Source organism: Neodiprion lecontei, chromosome 5, assembly GCF_021901455.1.
Source record: "Neodiprion lecontei isolate iyNeoLeco1 chromosome 5, iyNeoLeco1.1, whole genome shotgun sequence".
In the NCBI taxonomy this organism is placed as follows: Eukaryota; Metazoa; Arthropoda; class Insecta; order Hymenoptera; family Diprionidae; genus Neodiprion; species Neodiprion lecontei.
The window spans coordinates 33,535,514-33,549,311 of record NC_060264.1 but is presented as its reverse complement, the minus strand read 5'-3'; the positions used below and the strand labels follow the sequence as shown (position 1 = coordinate 33,549,311).

The 13,798-nt window shown below is 41.2% G+C and overlaps 1 protein-coding gene across 3 annotated transcripts; it reads left to right on the top strand.

Annotated features, from left to right (window-relative positions):
• The first annotated feature begins 1,892 nt into the window (after positions 1 to 1,892).
• On the top strand, positions 1,893 to 6,400 carry LOC107217578 (adenosine deaminase 2). Of its 3 annotated transcripts, none has more exons than XM_015655147.2 (4): positions 1,893 to 1,976; positions 3,905 to 4,803; positions 5,108 to 5,434; positions 5,807 to 6,400. In XM_015655147.2, exons 1-4 carry the CDS (start codon positions 1,920 to 1,922, stop codon positions 6,213 to 6,215), a joined length of 1,692 nt encoding a protein of 563 aa, XP_015510633.2. In that variant the 5' UTR covers positions 1,893 to 1,919; the 3' UTR covers positions 6,216 to 6,400. The 3 variants fall into 3 exon arrangements, with proteins under 3 accessions (XP_015510633.2, XP_046596552.1, XP_046596553.1); XM_046740596.1 differs by having other exon boundaries at positions 1,915 to 2,020; XM_046740597.1 differs by having other exon boundaries at positions 1,952 to 2,020; positions 4,014 to 4,803.
• The last annotated feature ends 7,398 nt before the right edge of the window (positions 6,401 to 13,798 follow it).

The following is a 13,798-nucleotide window of genomic DNA, read 5'->3' as shown; positions in this document are numbered from 1 at the left end:
TAACAGTGTAGGCTATTTGCGTATTTTCGCAAACTAAGGTATGTGCTAATGTTGTCGCTATGTCTTGTATACATCCTCCCCCAGTGACGCTGAAAAACCAAACAGATGGTGCTGATACAGTCCTACGTATGGATATAAACCGACTGCACACTCGCCAATAACGCCTATGTTTTATACCTATGCTCACAGCTAGTCCATGGGTGAAAAAACGAGCGCAATGCTTCTTTTGGATTTAAAGTTGAATGTCGCGACCCTGGCGGATCCGGTTCCACCGTGTTATTACAGTGTTTTTTCAGTGGATCCTAAAATCAGTGATCTTAAGCAACCACTTAAATTCCACTCAATTCTTCGGTGTAGTTGTGATATTTTTTCACTGCAATTTTATAATACTTTCTAATTAAAATAAGTTGCTGCCACTTTTATACCTGTAAAATACAATTATTTTACAAATTAGGCAGATTTTGAATGTTTTGTAGAAATAATTACTCTTCCTTTTAAATTATTATACATTTAAAAATATAAATTATAATATATATTTAAAAATTGCAAATAAAATTTCATGATTAATATTGATTGATTTTTATATTTGCTAAATTAAGGATTGATTATCGAAAATTTTTATCTCGGTGATTTTTCGGTGGAACTTGGTATGCTTTCAATGCACTTACAATGAAAATGCAGTGTAAAAGAATTCTCTATTCCATCGTGAAATCTAATCATAATCGAAGTGAAATCTAACAATAAGTGTAAAGTTTAGTTCAATTTCAGTGGGACGGAATGCTTGAGAGTTCAAAGTATGAGCGGATAATTCCGATATTCAGTACGCCTACAATACACTCGAAGAAGAAATATCGAATTTAAATTTGGGTGAAACAATAAATTCCCGATAGGGGCCGTCCATTAATCACGTGATCTTTTTTTAAGCATTTTTCAACCCCCTCTCCCCCTTGGTGATACGTGGTGAGGTTTAAGACTACCCCCCTACCACCCACCCAACATCACGTGTATTTTTAGTATCTAAAAAAAATCTAAAATTTTTCAGAATATCTTAGAATATTATCCCAAGTACAGATATAAAATATAATCTGATCTTATTCTGATATTAAGGACCATGATAAAAATGTCTAGATAGAAAGGTTAGTAATGAAAAAATAAATACACGTGATATCTTATTACACACCCCCCCCCCCTGTGACATTTCGTGATTTTTGTTTTGTTTGATTAATGGACGGCCCCATAGTGTATTTAAATAATATAATAAAATTACAGCGAATGGGGATATTATTTTTTTTTTGGTAGAGTTGAATGATATAAAATTATGAATAATATACGAATATACTAATAACCGATTTATTAATTTCTTACACTACTCTTCGGCAAATGATATTTGATTCGTGACGTCTCAGATGATAAGACGACTGAAGTTGCGTTCAGTATTTGCGTATGATGCGTATGATTCTTCGAAATGGATATCGAGGAAAGGGGCCGTCCATTAATCACGTGAGGCTTGAAAGGATGGGGGGGTTGACAAAAATCACGAAATGTCACAGGGGGGGGGGGGGGGGTGTAATAAGATATCACGTGTATTTATTTTTTCATTATTAACCTTTCTATCTAGATATTTTTATCATGGTCCTTAATATCAGAATAAGATCAGATTATATTTTATACCTGTACTTAGGATAATATTCTAAGATATTCTGAAAAATTTTAGATTTTTTTTAGATACTAAAAATACAAGTGATGCTGGGTGGGTGGTAGGGGGGTAGTCTTAAACCTCACCACGTATCACCAAGGGGGAGGGGGGGTTGAAAAATGCTTAAAAAAAGATCACGTGATTAATGGACGGCCCCAAAAGCAAAATCGTCGCCTGTTGAGGTTATCGCCGGAACAGATATAAATACCGAACGCATTAACATATGGTCAAACTGATAGACTGTTTGTTAGTTTTAGAGTTCGCGAGGCGTTTTGTCACAGTAAGTGGAAAGAGAATGATATGGATTCGTCAATTCCTCATAAGGTAAGTGTACCAGTTATTGATCCTGTCCCAATTACTGATATTTTTTGGTTATATTGGTTTGATCCTCAGTTCTAAAAGTACGAAAAAAATTATTTATAGTGTCTAACCCTCTAGCAATTGGTTTTAGTCATCGAGAAATTCAAAATTTGTGTCGTCAAGTTATAATTTTGGATGATAAAAGGATCCATAATTGGATCTAAACGTGTCAATAACCGGTACACTTACTTCGCGTAGAACAATTTAGTCGAACTTTGGTAGAGAATTTCAAACTAGCTTCCAAGGGGTGAAGCGCTCGTAAATCATGATTTTTTAAAGCCAAAATAAGTTGGAATAAGTCTAGCTTTTATTTACCAAGTACTGCTTAACGCTTTATAGTGTATTTCCTTTCTATTTAACGTGTCCTTAGTACGATAAGAAGAAATTCATGTATAAATAAAATTGTGCCAAATCGATCGCTAAGAAGAAAATCGCGGCGAATAATTGTACAGTGCCGTGCAAACGTGAAAGAATCTAAAATAAATTAAAATAAACGACGGCTAAGGACAAATAGCGTTCGATAGCATTTGAATCTCTCCGCGTCTCTCAGTGTTCGTAGAGCGTAAGGAAATATCGGAATATTCGGGCCTTGTGCGGTTTTATTTTCGAAAAATTCAACACAAGATTTGATTTTACTAACCAAAAAAACCCCACGACACAAGTTATGTTAAAATTGGCATTTTGGCCGCACATGCCAGCGGCCATTTTTGCAAAAATTTTTTGTCCACTACTAATGCGATTTTCAATAAATTTTCGTCCATTTCGTTTTTAAATAATTCAACGTATGATTCGTAATCACTGACTTCAAAAACCCCTCTACATGAATTTACTCGCGAATTCACGGATGCAATTTTCGGAAAAGTTGTCAAGAGTCGTAATCAGCGTCCCTAACAATCTAGGGATACAAAAGTTTACAAAAATTCGACACAAATAATATATCGTGTAACAAGGAGGCTCCGTCTTTTTGATCCGAGCATTATAAGCTTGCAATATGAGCCGTAAATGAACACGTATGTGAGCCGAAGGCGAGTATTCTAATTGTGCAAGCCGCAGACGAATATTGCGAATACGCGAGGTGAAAAAATCTTTGCCTTCTTTTTGCACACGATTCGTTATATAATATGAGTGTGTTACGCGTTTTTTCACAAAGCACGAAATTGAGGTTATGGTCGCCAAATATTAGAATTCTTTGTGACAGCGCATGCGCATGCGCTTCAACTCGTAGGGGCTAACAGTGGCCTTTTTTCTACTCCGCGCATGCGCTTTCGCAGACTCACTTTATCGTTACAGAAACGGATACTTTGTGTATGGAAAACTAGAAAAATAAAAATTAATCTCTTTCTTCTGCAGATGCATTCAAATGAATTAATACGATCGAAAGGAATAAAACAATTGTAGCATGTCTATTATACAAGTGAATAAATAATATTGCACGTATTGTATACAGAGAATAGTATTAACGAACGTATGAGCTATTCGAGAGATAATCCTCGGTTGCTAAGGGAAAAATCACTTGAGTTAGTCCGACTTACGCACATATAGCGGCACAAGCGTTGACTAACGCCTCGACAGCATACCAACCGACAGAAATCACACAAACGCTTCATTATTTAATAGACTTCAGTGGTGTAAATCTCGAAAAATCATATATATTACACCGTCGTATCAGGCGAAACGTTGTCTCAATGATTTGGAAGTGCTTTACCCCTCGCTAGCTTCCACTATAATTTTTCCATGGATTTTTACGTCTGATTTGAAATTAGCTCTGTTATTCCCACAGAGTATTTTTTTTTCATTACTCATATTCACATCAGCAATTATAATAATTTACTGAATATTTTCGCACAGGTGAGCATATCCTACTCCTTCCTGCTGCCAAGCTGCTTGTGCACGCTGATGACAATCATGTGCAGGTTGCGATTTGTTTGTCTTTTGCTATTCATTTTCCGGAGCTTAGTCTCGAGCGAAGAATTGCCGACACTGCAATCAGGCCCCGATGCCGATTTATACTGGTCCCATCGAGATCAAATCCTGGTTGAAGAGTCGCGGATTTCGCTGGGAGGGCAGCTGAATTTCGAATATGGAGAACGGGAAGCGAACGACGTCCTAATGGCGGCAAAATGGGCGGAGATCGATCGAGGGTTTCGTGACCCGTCAAGCTTCTTACCGGCCCGCAACTTCCTCTCCGTTGCCGACGAGATCCGACGCTCGCCGACGTTTCGGATAATCCAGGCGATGCCGAAAGGGGCCGCACTCCACGTCCACAGCAAGGCGTTCGTCTCGACGGACTTTGTCTTCGGGAATATCACTTTCCGCGACAACCTCTACATTTGCCAACCCCCCGATGGCTCATTTCAGTTTGAGTTCCGTCGCTCAGGGGGCTCAGAAGTTACTTGCGCCTCTTCCAATGGATGGGAACTACTTGCAGAACTCAGGGCGAATGCGAGCATCGTGAAAGACGTTAACACTCGTATTCGTGATGCCATGATCGTCCCGGACCCCGCCACAGCTTACTGCAACATAAATGTTAGCTGGACCGCCTTTAGGAATGTCTCTAAGACCATTCGATCACTTCTCGTTTACAAACCCGTCTTAGAGGACTACGTATACCAGGGTCTTACCGAACTCTACAGAGATAATGTTTTTTACATCGAGCTCCGTATTACTTTCCAAAACCTTTATGATCTTGACGGGAATGTATATGGCCCCCTCGATATAGTTAGATTATACAAAAACACCACCGACAGGTAGTATTATTTGAAATGTTCAGATATTTGCATTTACATATTCTGATTAGCTCTCTGACAGTAAAAGAAGGATCACTGCGAAATCCTTTTTAATAATTATTTTCCGCGTAAAAGTACAAAGTCATGTGGAGTACCTATAAGTTTCAAACGTTATTATACTGCCGACGAGTAACTCTTCATCGTCGCAATCGTTTCACTGAATCACTTCTCCGAAACAGGTCCTTCTTTCTAAGTTGGAACGACAACTTCAAAGTATACTAACTGTGTACTGCAACCACATCACGTCCGTTATTATTGTTCAAAGGTTTATCAGGGATCACCCGGACTTCGTCGGTGCCAGACTAATCTTCGCTCCCAGGAGATCTGATAGTGAGGCAAGGGAGCAAATAAAACAGTACTTTGTCACCTTTGCCGCTGTTCAAAAAGAGTTTCCAGATTTTGTGGTCGGCTTTGATATCGTTGGTCAAGAGGACACAGGCCACCCTCTAACATGGCTTCTCAAAGAGCTCAGAACCATTGCTCCGAGCACTCGATTCTTCTTCCACGCTGGCGAGACAAACTGGAATGGTCTAAGCACCGATGGAAACCTCATTGATGCTGTTCTTCTCAACACGACGAGAATCGGTCACGGGTAACAAAGTGATTTGCTCCACAAGAACTTTGAAGTTCGCAAGTTGGTCGAACTTGTGCCAATGAGCGTTCTCTTTATGGGAACTTTGCGTTAGTGATACGTACAATATTCCCAACCGGGTTAACCCTTTCTGTCACAAAAGCCACTATAGTAGCACACTTGTTTTTATCATTTTTTTATATTCAATGCAAAATCCTGAATTTTTTGCATTTTCAAAACTGACTGCCTGATTGAAACGGTTAATACAACGAGAAAAATTCAAATGTACCTTTCTCACTGAATCTTTTTTTGTTTTGTTTTAATGTTTGTAAGGTCACAGTTTTTGATTGATACTTTTCTTGGTATTCTTTAAGAATTCTTCCATCATTTCAGATTCGCCGTATCGAAGCACCCGAGGGTATTAGAACTGGTAGTGGAGCGTGAAGTGGCGATCGAACTGAATCCGATATCGAACCAAGTCCTTTGTTTTTGCGGTGATATGCGGAATCATCCCGCAAGCTTCCTATTCGCTCGAAACTACCCGGTCGTGGTTTCCTCGGATGACCCTGCGATTTGGGGAGCATCCGGTCTTAGCTACGACTTCTACGAGGCTTTTGTCGGCATCATGTCCCGCTCCGCCGACATTCGAGCACTTAAGCAACTTGCCATAAACTCCATAAAGTATAGCGCGATGCCAAATGAAGAGAAGAACCGTGCTTATGCAATTTGGCAGGATAAATGGGCGAAGTTCATCACAGACTTGGGTCAACGATCAGGAGCCCCGATTATTACACATACATAACTTCCTGGCCGTTCCATTTTTAGTTCAATCGTCCACCGCAGATAGCAATTCTGCGAATTGCAGCCAAACTGTTTTCGTTCTCGGGGTGGCGTGAGACATCAGACCGATATTATTTCACGGTATTAACCCAACACGCGGCGTCAATAAGTTTATATGTATACTAATTAATTTATTAATAAAACCGAATACCTGTAAATCCATATTCTGTACCTCAGATTCTGCATTTTAACTTTTCGATAGTCAGTCTAAAGAGTTCAGAGATGCCGATGCGTATTAGCGTTCTCGGAATACTCGACATGGATTTTTGTAACGAATTATCCATGGTAAGTGCGTGTCGGTAACCGGCAAGAACTTACCATCACGTAAGCTGTGGGTAATGTAGAGCCAATCTGCCGTACCGTGGTATCGTTTTTTCACTTACAGATCGACACGATAAATTAGCATCTAACGACAAGTGTCTTTTTTTCTTGTAGGTCACGGTCGATAAACCGTATTTTGAAACCATCAATCGAATTTGAAATTTATTAAACGCATTCGTTAAACATGTGTAAAAATTGTCACGCAGACTGGGATAAGCAATAATCAATGAATATAGGTTGAAAGCGAAACTTACCGTACCGAGGTCGGACGGTTTTTCACTTACCGATAGACACAGCAAATGAGCATCTAATGGTAAAGTGAAATTTTCATTTTCTATAGGTTACGGTTGACGAACCGTATTTCGAAACTATCAATCGAATTCGAAATTTGTAAACACATTTGTTAAGCACAGGTAAAAATTGTCACGTAGACTGGGCTGAGTAACAAGCAATGACTATACGTCGAAACTGATTTCAAGTTGCGGGACTTCTGTATTTAAAGAAAACTTTGAGGAGAAACATCGTCCTACCGTCTTGGGGATGCTGCATTTTCAATGAAAGAAAAGCCGAAGAATAAATGCCTGCGAAATTCAGAAATAAAAGGTCTGAGACAGTGTGCGGCATTCGAAGCAAGTCGGCGAAGGGGTGAGAAGGGTTGTAATATCCGGTGCGATCCCAGCCCTCTAATTTTCGAGTAATTATACATTTTACAGTCTCTCTGTCTACTTTTCTTCATTTACGCTCGTCTCCCTTCTACGCAGCTCCCATAAGCACAATGATTTATTCTTCATAGTTCTATCCAGATTCCCTCCTATATTTTTTACAACCCAGCCTAATATAATTTTCAACACTTTCACCACTTCTCGGATTAAAATTTTTCTATGAAACAATAGAATAATTGTTAGACTTACCTGAATGTAAATAATGGTTTAATAGCTGATCGAAAAAGCCTTTTTGCACCTTGAAACCCGCTTCTTCGTGTTTGCAGGCAGCAACGCCGGCTGGTTGAAAAGCCCGGGAAAGTTGTTGCCACGCCAGTCACGTTCGAGGGCTGGATTTCCGAATTGATAAAAAGTTTGGTCGCACCTCTACTCGCCGTCCACTATATATTACATATTATATTATCGATATATGAATATAGAAAAGCACGAGGGGTAAGAATATCCGAAAACGGCGAAGGGATTTCGACGCTATGTCGTCTGATTCTTGTATTCACTTTGTGTATGAGTAGGTATACGGACGGACCCTGCGTGTACGGGATCCCTTGGGTTATGGGGTGAGCGTCGCAGGCACCGTATTCAACGCAAATAAAAATATATCCGCTACCCTTACGCAAAATATCACCATTTCATCCTCCTTGGCGAGATTTTGTGATGCGACTCTTACCTGCGAAGATTAATCATGATCGGTGGGAGTAGTCTGAGGATTTTAATAAGGGTGTAGTTCATCAGAATTTCGTGAATCGTGTGTAAACCTCGCGAGTGCAATAATGATACACATCTAATTCGGGGTCGCAGGAAATGCTGTTGTAGTACAATTTTATCGTACCGGGATCGAGATATTCAGACAACAAAACGACACGCCAAGATCAGCAGAGCGAAGCGGTGCAAACTTTTGGTAACCCTAAATCTCGAGGCCTTGGCTTATGCTTCGTAATATCGTATAATATCGCACCAGTTGGGGTATAATTAAAGCGAAAGTGTCTTTTAAACAGCCTGAGGTGATTGCGCCAAGTAGATCCGAACTTCACTTCCAAAACACAAGCGGGTAACCGCGTAGCCGCGATCCCAGCAACACTGAGATTTTAGCTCGAAAATTGGCAAGATGAGGGTGGAGAAGAATTACGGACATGTTTTGGAAAACTTAAAAAAATACTTCACAGACGGGCTTCGCACTTTCGTTATGCAAAGTGTCGGGCTCCTTGAGGATCGCAATTGCGGATAACGTCTCTGAAAATAAAGAGAGTGAGAGAGAGAGGGAGGGGGAGGGGGTCAATTTTTAGCGGCATTGGGCAGGATTGGTATTGAGGGGGGGGGATTTTGAGAGTCTACAGAAGCGAGCGACTCGACCCTCAGCCCCGTTTTCCCGGGGATTATAAGGCCGCGAGGGGGGCTTGCCTCGTGTAATCAGTAATCAAATTTATTAGTTTCTATTGTCTTGGGGGTGAAGAAATTCTTTTCCGATTTTATGGCGTGGAAAGACGATATAATAAGGAGCGGAGAAGCTCGCCTCAGCTTCCATGCCCGCTTCCAGAAACTGGGCTGCGAGTAACGAGGGAATAAGAATGGGCTTTTTCGGCCTGGGGGATGGTTACCCGCCAACGTTTTTAAGATTTAGTGGACGCTCCACTAGCCGGCAACTTCTCGCCGGTCTCTCCGGAACGAGCCGTTAGCGATGCTGGAGATGATGAAAAAAACGAAATTAAAAAAAAAAAAAAAAAAAACGACCCGCGACGCTGAGTTCTTCAACAAAAATTCCGCATCTCAAGGTCACCTTCCCACACGATTTCTTTCCGTTCGGTGAATTAAACGACTTTAAACGTAAGATTAGAAAATAGACTCAAGGGACACAATGTCAAGTATTTAAAAACACGAAAATTTATTTACAAATGTAGAAATGTAGTTTTACTGAAACTGACCAACTTATGTTTTGGTTTTTATATTTTGACCTGTCTATACTTCGAAATTCTACATTTTAAAATCCTATGAGATGGATCTTCGTGTATTTGGAAATTCGATACTGAGACCTTTCAATTTCTGATCCTTTCACATTTGTACCCCCACCGAAATCGATCTGAGTTCAAATTGAAGCCGTGATAAGGAATCTGTTGACTCTTTAGGAACGAAGCTGCGCAGAGAGTTACAAGCGGCGTTTGCAAAAAATAATACATAATATCTTGCAATAAAAATAAATATCTTTCCCCCTCCGCGTACGTGTAGTTCGAAAGTTTTTGGGGTGAACATGGCGCGTACCTGCCTCCAGAGTTTTATGCGTCTGCTGCTACGTGGAGGCGTGTGCGTGAGTGCATGGGTATGTGCCTAAGCTCCATAACGATATATAAAGCCCATATATTTCCCGAATAAAATATATTTTTAAATCTGAGGGTCTAAACGACCAATAAACTCGAAACACAATGTCGCCTTCCCGCCACCCTCGCGGACTGAAAATTTCAGGGATAACGCATGTTTCTTAAATATCTGCTTAGTATTGACGACGGAATTTTTCATTCTCCTTTTTACCCCTCTCCTCTACGTCACGGTCGTTTTCGTCCCGAAGTTGAACAAATTCTCGCAACTTTTTTTCTGCCCAACCATCAAACTCAACGATCCTCATCTCGGCCCCTGATCAACGTGATGATGTTTTTAACACGCCAATTCGGAGATTAATTCGCATTATTTAAAATGATACCAACCCTCGAGCTGTTTACGATCGGTCGATAAAAATTTATCACCTTCGTGAAAAAGTAAGGTAATAATGTCGATAATAATAATTCGTTGAAAGAATAGAAACTAGTCTTATCCCGAGTCAGACAGAGTGTAAGCCAATCTATAACGACTTGAGGGTATCGTACGCAATAACTGTTAGTCGTAATTTGTCACCATAATATAATGAGGAAATCGCAGCTTCGAATACAGAAGCTGTAAGATTCCATTGAAACGTTTCAATTCATATTTTTATCCCTTGACGACCGCATTCGGGGCGCAATTAAACCTGTAACGATAGAAAAATGTGAGTTATAGGTACCGACGTGCGATTTCTGCACGTTAATCACAGGCGTAGCTTTGCCTTATGGAGGGTAGAGGTAAGGTACAATTAAGATGGCGTTACTGTAGCAAAAGTTCCACAAATCGCTAATCAGATTGAAGCCTTGTTGTTTATAAGCGCCCCTCCGGTGACCTGTTGAATCACTATTTGTCGCTTTTTGGTGGACACTTTTTCAGTTGAAAACTCATATATGAGACATTTTTCCTTAACTCTACCCCCCAAGGTTTGTGCGTTACCGAGTGCGTAGTTCACTTCACGCCATCCGCGACAAATCCCCGGTTTAACCTGCTTCCCTAATTCTTGTGGTTCTAGATAATATCTTGTTTTCCAAGGCGGCTAGGTAATTCCACCTCCACACCGGTGGTTTGGGGGTTATATCGCTTGTATATATGAAACTTTAATTATTATCACCACTTTGTGGGGTTTAAGTGAGCTATTAAGACCGCAACTTCCCTTAATCTTCCCGGAACCTAAACGAGCTATTCTCCTTACACAATCGTTATCACTACTCCTCTTTGTCGTTTGTTTATTTATTCGTTATGATGATTGTCACTTTACAATGCGTCATCTGGCGGAGAAAAATAAAATTAATGCAACCAGGCAGACAGTTGACCGTGTTTTTTCGCGTATGGATGGTAGAACAGATACGTCATTGATTATGTTTCACTAATTTACATGACATGAGTAATTTGAAACCCCAAGAATTGCGATTTGCCTCCATTAAAATTAAAAAGTTAGGTTATCTGGTGATAAAATGGCGCCGACAACCAGGCTCTGACGTCATGAGAAAATTTTCCACTAGACCATTGTGCACATGGTCAATTTCTTCAGTTTCTCAGTTACTGATACTCCTAATCTCCTTGTCCAAATATAAATTTCTCGTTTTCTGCAGTATCTACAACGCGGTAATACACAGTTTACAAAAGACAAAACTTCACCTCCTCGGCATCCGAGTTGTGCAACGTAAATGTATTCCCTTAAGTTGTTTCGTTTGGTATTCAAGAGGAGCGACGGCTATGCCTTTCCGATCAGGGTGTAGTACCTCGACCAACCCCTCTTCTCGGCCCGCGTCTCGAACCCCTACATCCATGGTGCGAGACACACGGATACACGGGGCGATAAGAATAGGAGCTCTCCTCCTCCTTCACCGGGGATTGTAATGGGATGCAACATCTTGCGGAGTAGTTCACACGCTCTAGCGTTGGGCTCAGCTTGAGAGAAGTGGCTGCAGCGGCCGGTGTTGCCGCCTCTGATCGTTTTAACTTTTCCTCGGTGAAAAGTCGTGCCTCGAAACAAGGCTTTTCCCCCAAAACGCGGAGAACCGGTGTATAAGGTATCCCACGCAGCTACCGAAGAACGCCAATTCCCCACCGATAAATCCCGTCGAGTGCTTAGTGCGTGGAGTTACAGGGGTGGAAGGGAGCCTCGGACCGACGATCAATCGACCGATACATCCGGGGATCCATTAGGGACTATTAGCCCAAAAAATCAACGATCCAAGACCCGCAGAAAGATTCACCGCAATCGAAGGAGAAGTTCCGACGCGGATTAGGGTCGGGTTTTCTATGCCACTTGTGTATATCTTCTTCTTACGCCGATGTGCAGGTGGTGTGATTTTTTTTTTTTTGCAAGGATCAATCTGTCAGGCCGTCTGAATCAAAGGTAGGAAAGGAGATAATAACTGTTTCGACACAAGCTGTAAGACATCGCGAAATTATGAAAATTTCGCTGCAGTTAGAATGTTCTTAATGATCGAATTTTGGTGTTATTGGTTTCTGATTTTGACGGGTTAATTTTGTTCACCATCTCGAGATCGACTGAAAAATTTTTGCAACAGATGTCTGTCAACACCGTGTTATGACTATACGGTGTAATTTTACATTTTTTAAATGTTTTCGAGAAGATTTGTGGAAATCTGGCCAGGGAGCAAAAAGGCGTTGAAAAATTTTATAATGGGATGAAAAACACCAGAGTCCAATGACTTTGAAGATTCTGATATACTAACAGCTTTTTTGAAACTATTGATATCATAGCTCGCGCTGTTCGAATTTACTTGGATAGTTTCTATGGCGTACCAGGAATGTTGTTTCATTCGTGCTGACTGTCGTCGACACAAATAAAATTGATGAGATATTTTTAGCGGTTTCTTTTTTCTCTTTTGCAGCCGATTCATCCTTCAGACCAAATTGACGAAGCGCCATAGCGTGGTGTTGGGAAAATCCGGCGTCTAACTTACCGGAAGACCAATTACAATTCGTCTTCTTGAATATCCGATATGCGTCGGGGGCCGCGGGGGCTGTAAAGACGTGATTTTATTTTTAACCATTTTGCGTCAATACCCTCTGAATATTCCTGATTTCTACTTCTTAGTTGAGGCGAGGAGATACTGCGGGGAAGAGCTTTAAAAAAAGACAGGAATACAGAGAACGGGGAAGCCGCGGCGGGAGGAGCAAAGTCCTTCGCGGCATTCCTAATTTGATTTTCTGCGCCAGAAAGTATTTCATCTGTTCCGTTCTGCTCTCTTCTGTTCTCTTCACTTCGTCTTCGTGTGCATGGGGCGGTGCTTCTAGGGACAGCGCGTCGGAAGAAAGTTATGCAGATTTTTCTCTCTTGTAATACTGTCACCTTCACTTCCCCCCGTTCCCTTTTCTTCCTTCCTTCTTATTTGCACGATTTGTCTTCCTTAATTGCGCTGGAATATAATTTGTACAGGGAAATATTCATCCCTGTCGTCATCGCGCAGTCTCCGCGAAGGTAAAGAAAATTTGAAGAACAAAAAGCAAAATAACAACGTCAGACACGGCTGACTCAAGGTAAAATATTGTCCAGATCAAAAAATGGTATTGAATTCGACCCGACCGGTTGATTTATTCTTCGCTAATATTTTTTTTTTCCTCTAGTCCTGGGCAAAGGGATCCACATAGACGGATCGTGTCTTAGTTTTAGGACAAGGATACCTGGTCTTGAGCAAGGCGAGAGATAGCGTAATCGATCGTCAAGGCGTTCGCCCCGCAGCCGAACTCAACACTTTATATCCCAGAGAATCTGGAGCCTTGGTGAGACAGGGGAGGTATGATCATGACGCCGGGAGGAAGGGAGGCTTATTTCGGTGGAGACAAATGATTCGCGAAGGCTTTTTTGCCGAAACAGGAGAGAGAAAAAAGGCGAACATCTGTTCATATTAATGTCAGGTGATTAAAGTGGTGTATTTAAAATTTTCCTCCACCCTTTAAAGCCGGCGCCGAAGTCGTTTACGTAAAACGATTTTTGGGGGCAGGAGAACGGGGCAAAAAAGGCCGGAATATTGTTGGATGTAAATGCGAAATGAGCTGCACCGCGCCTCGCGGCCCGGCCCATCAGGAAAGAGGCCTGAAAGTGAATCCATCGGTGAGAAATCGCCGATGAGATGGGCTGGTATTAGTTTTAATATACGTCATTAGTCAGTCTTAAGTCGAGGTC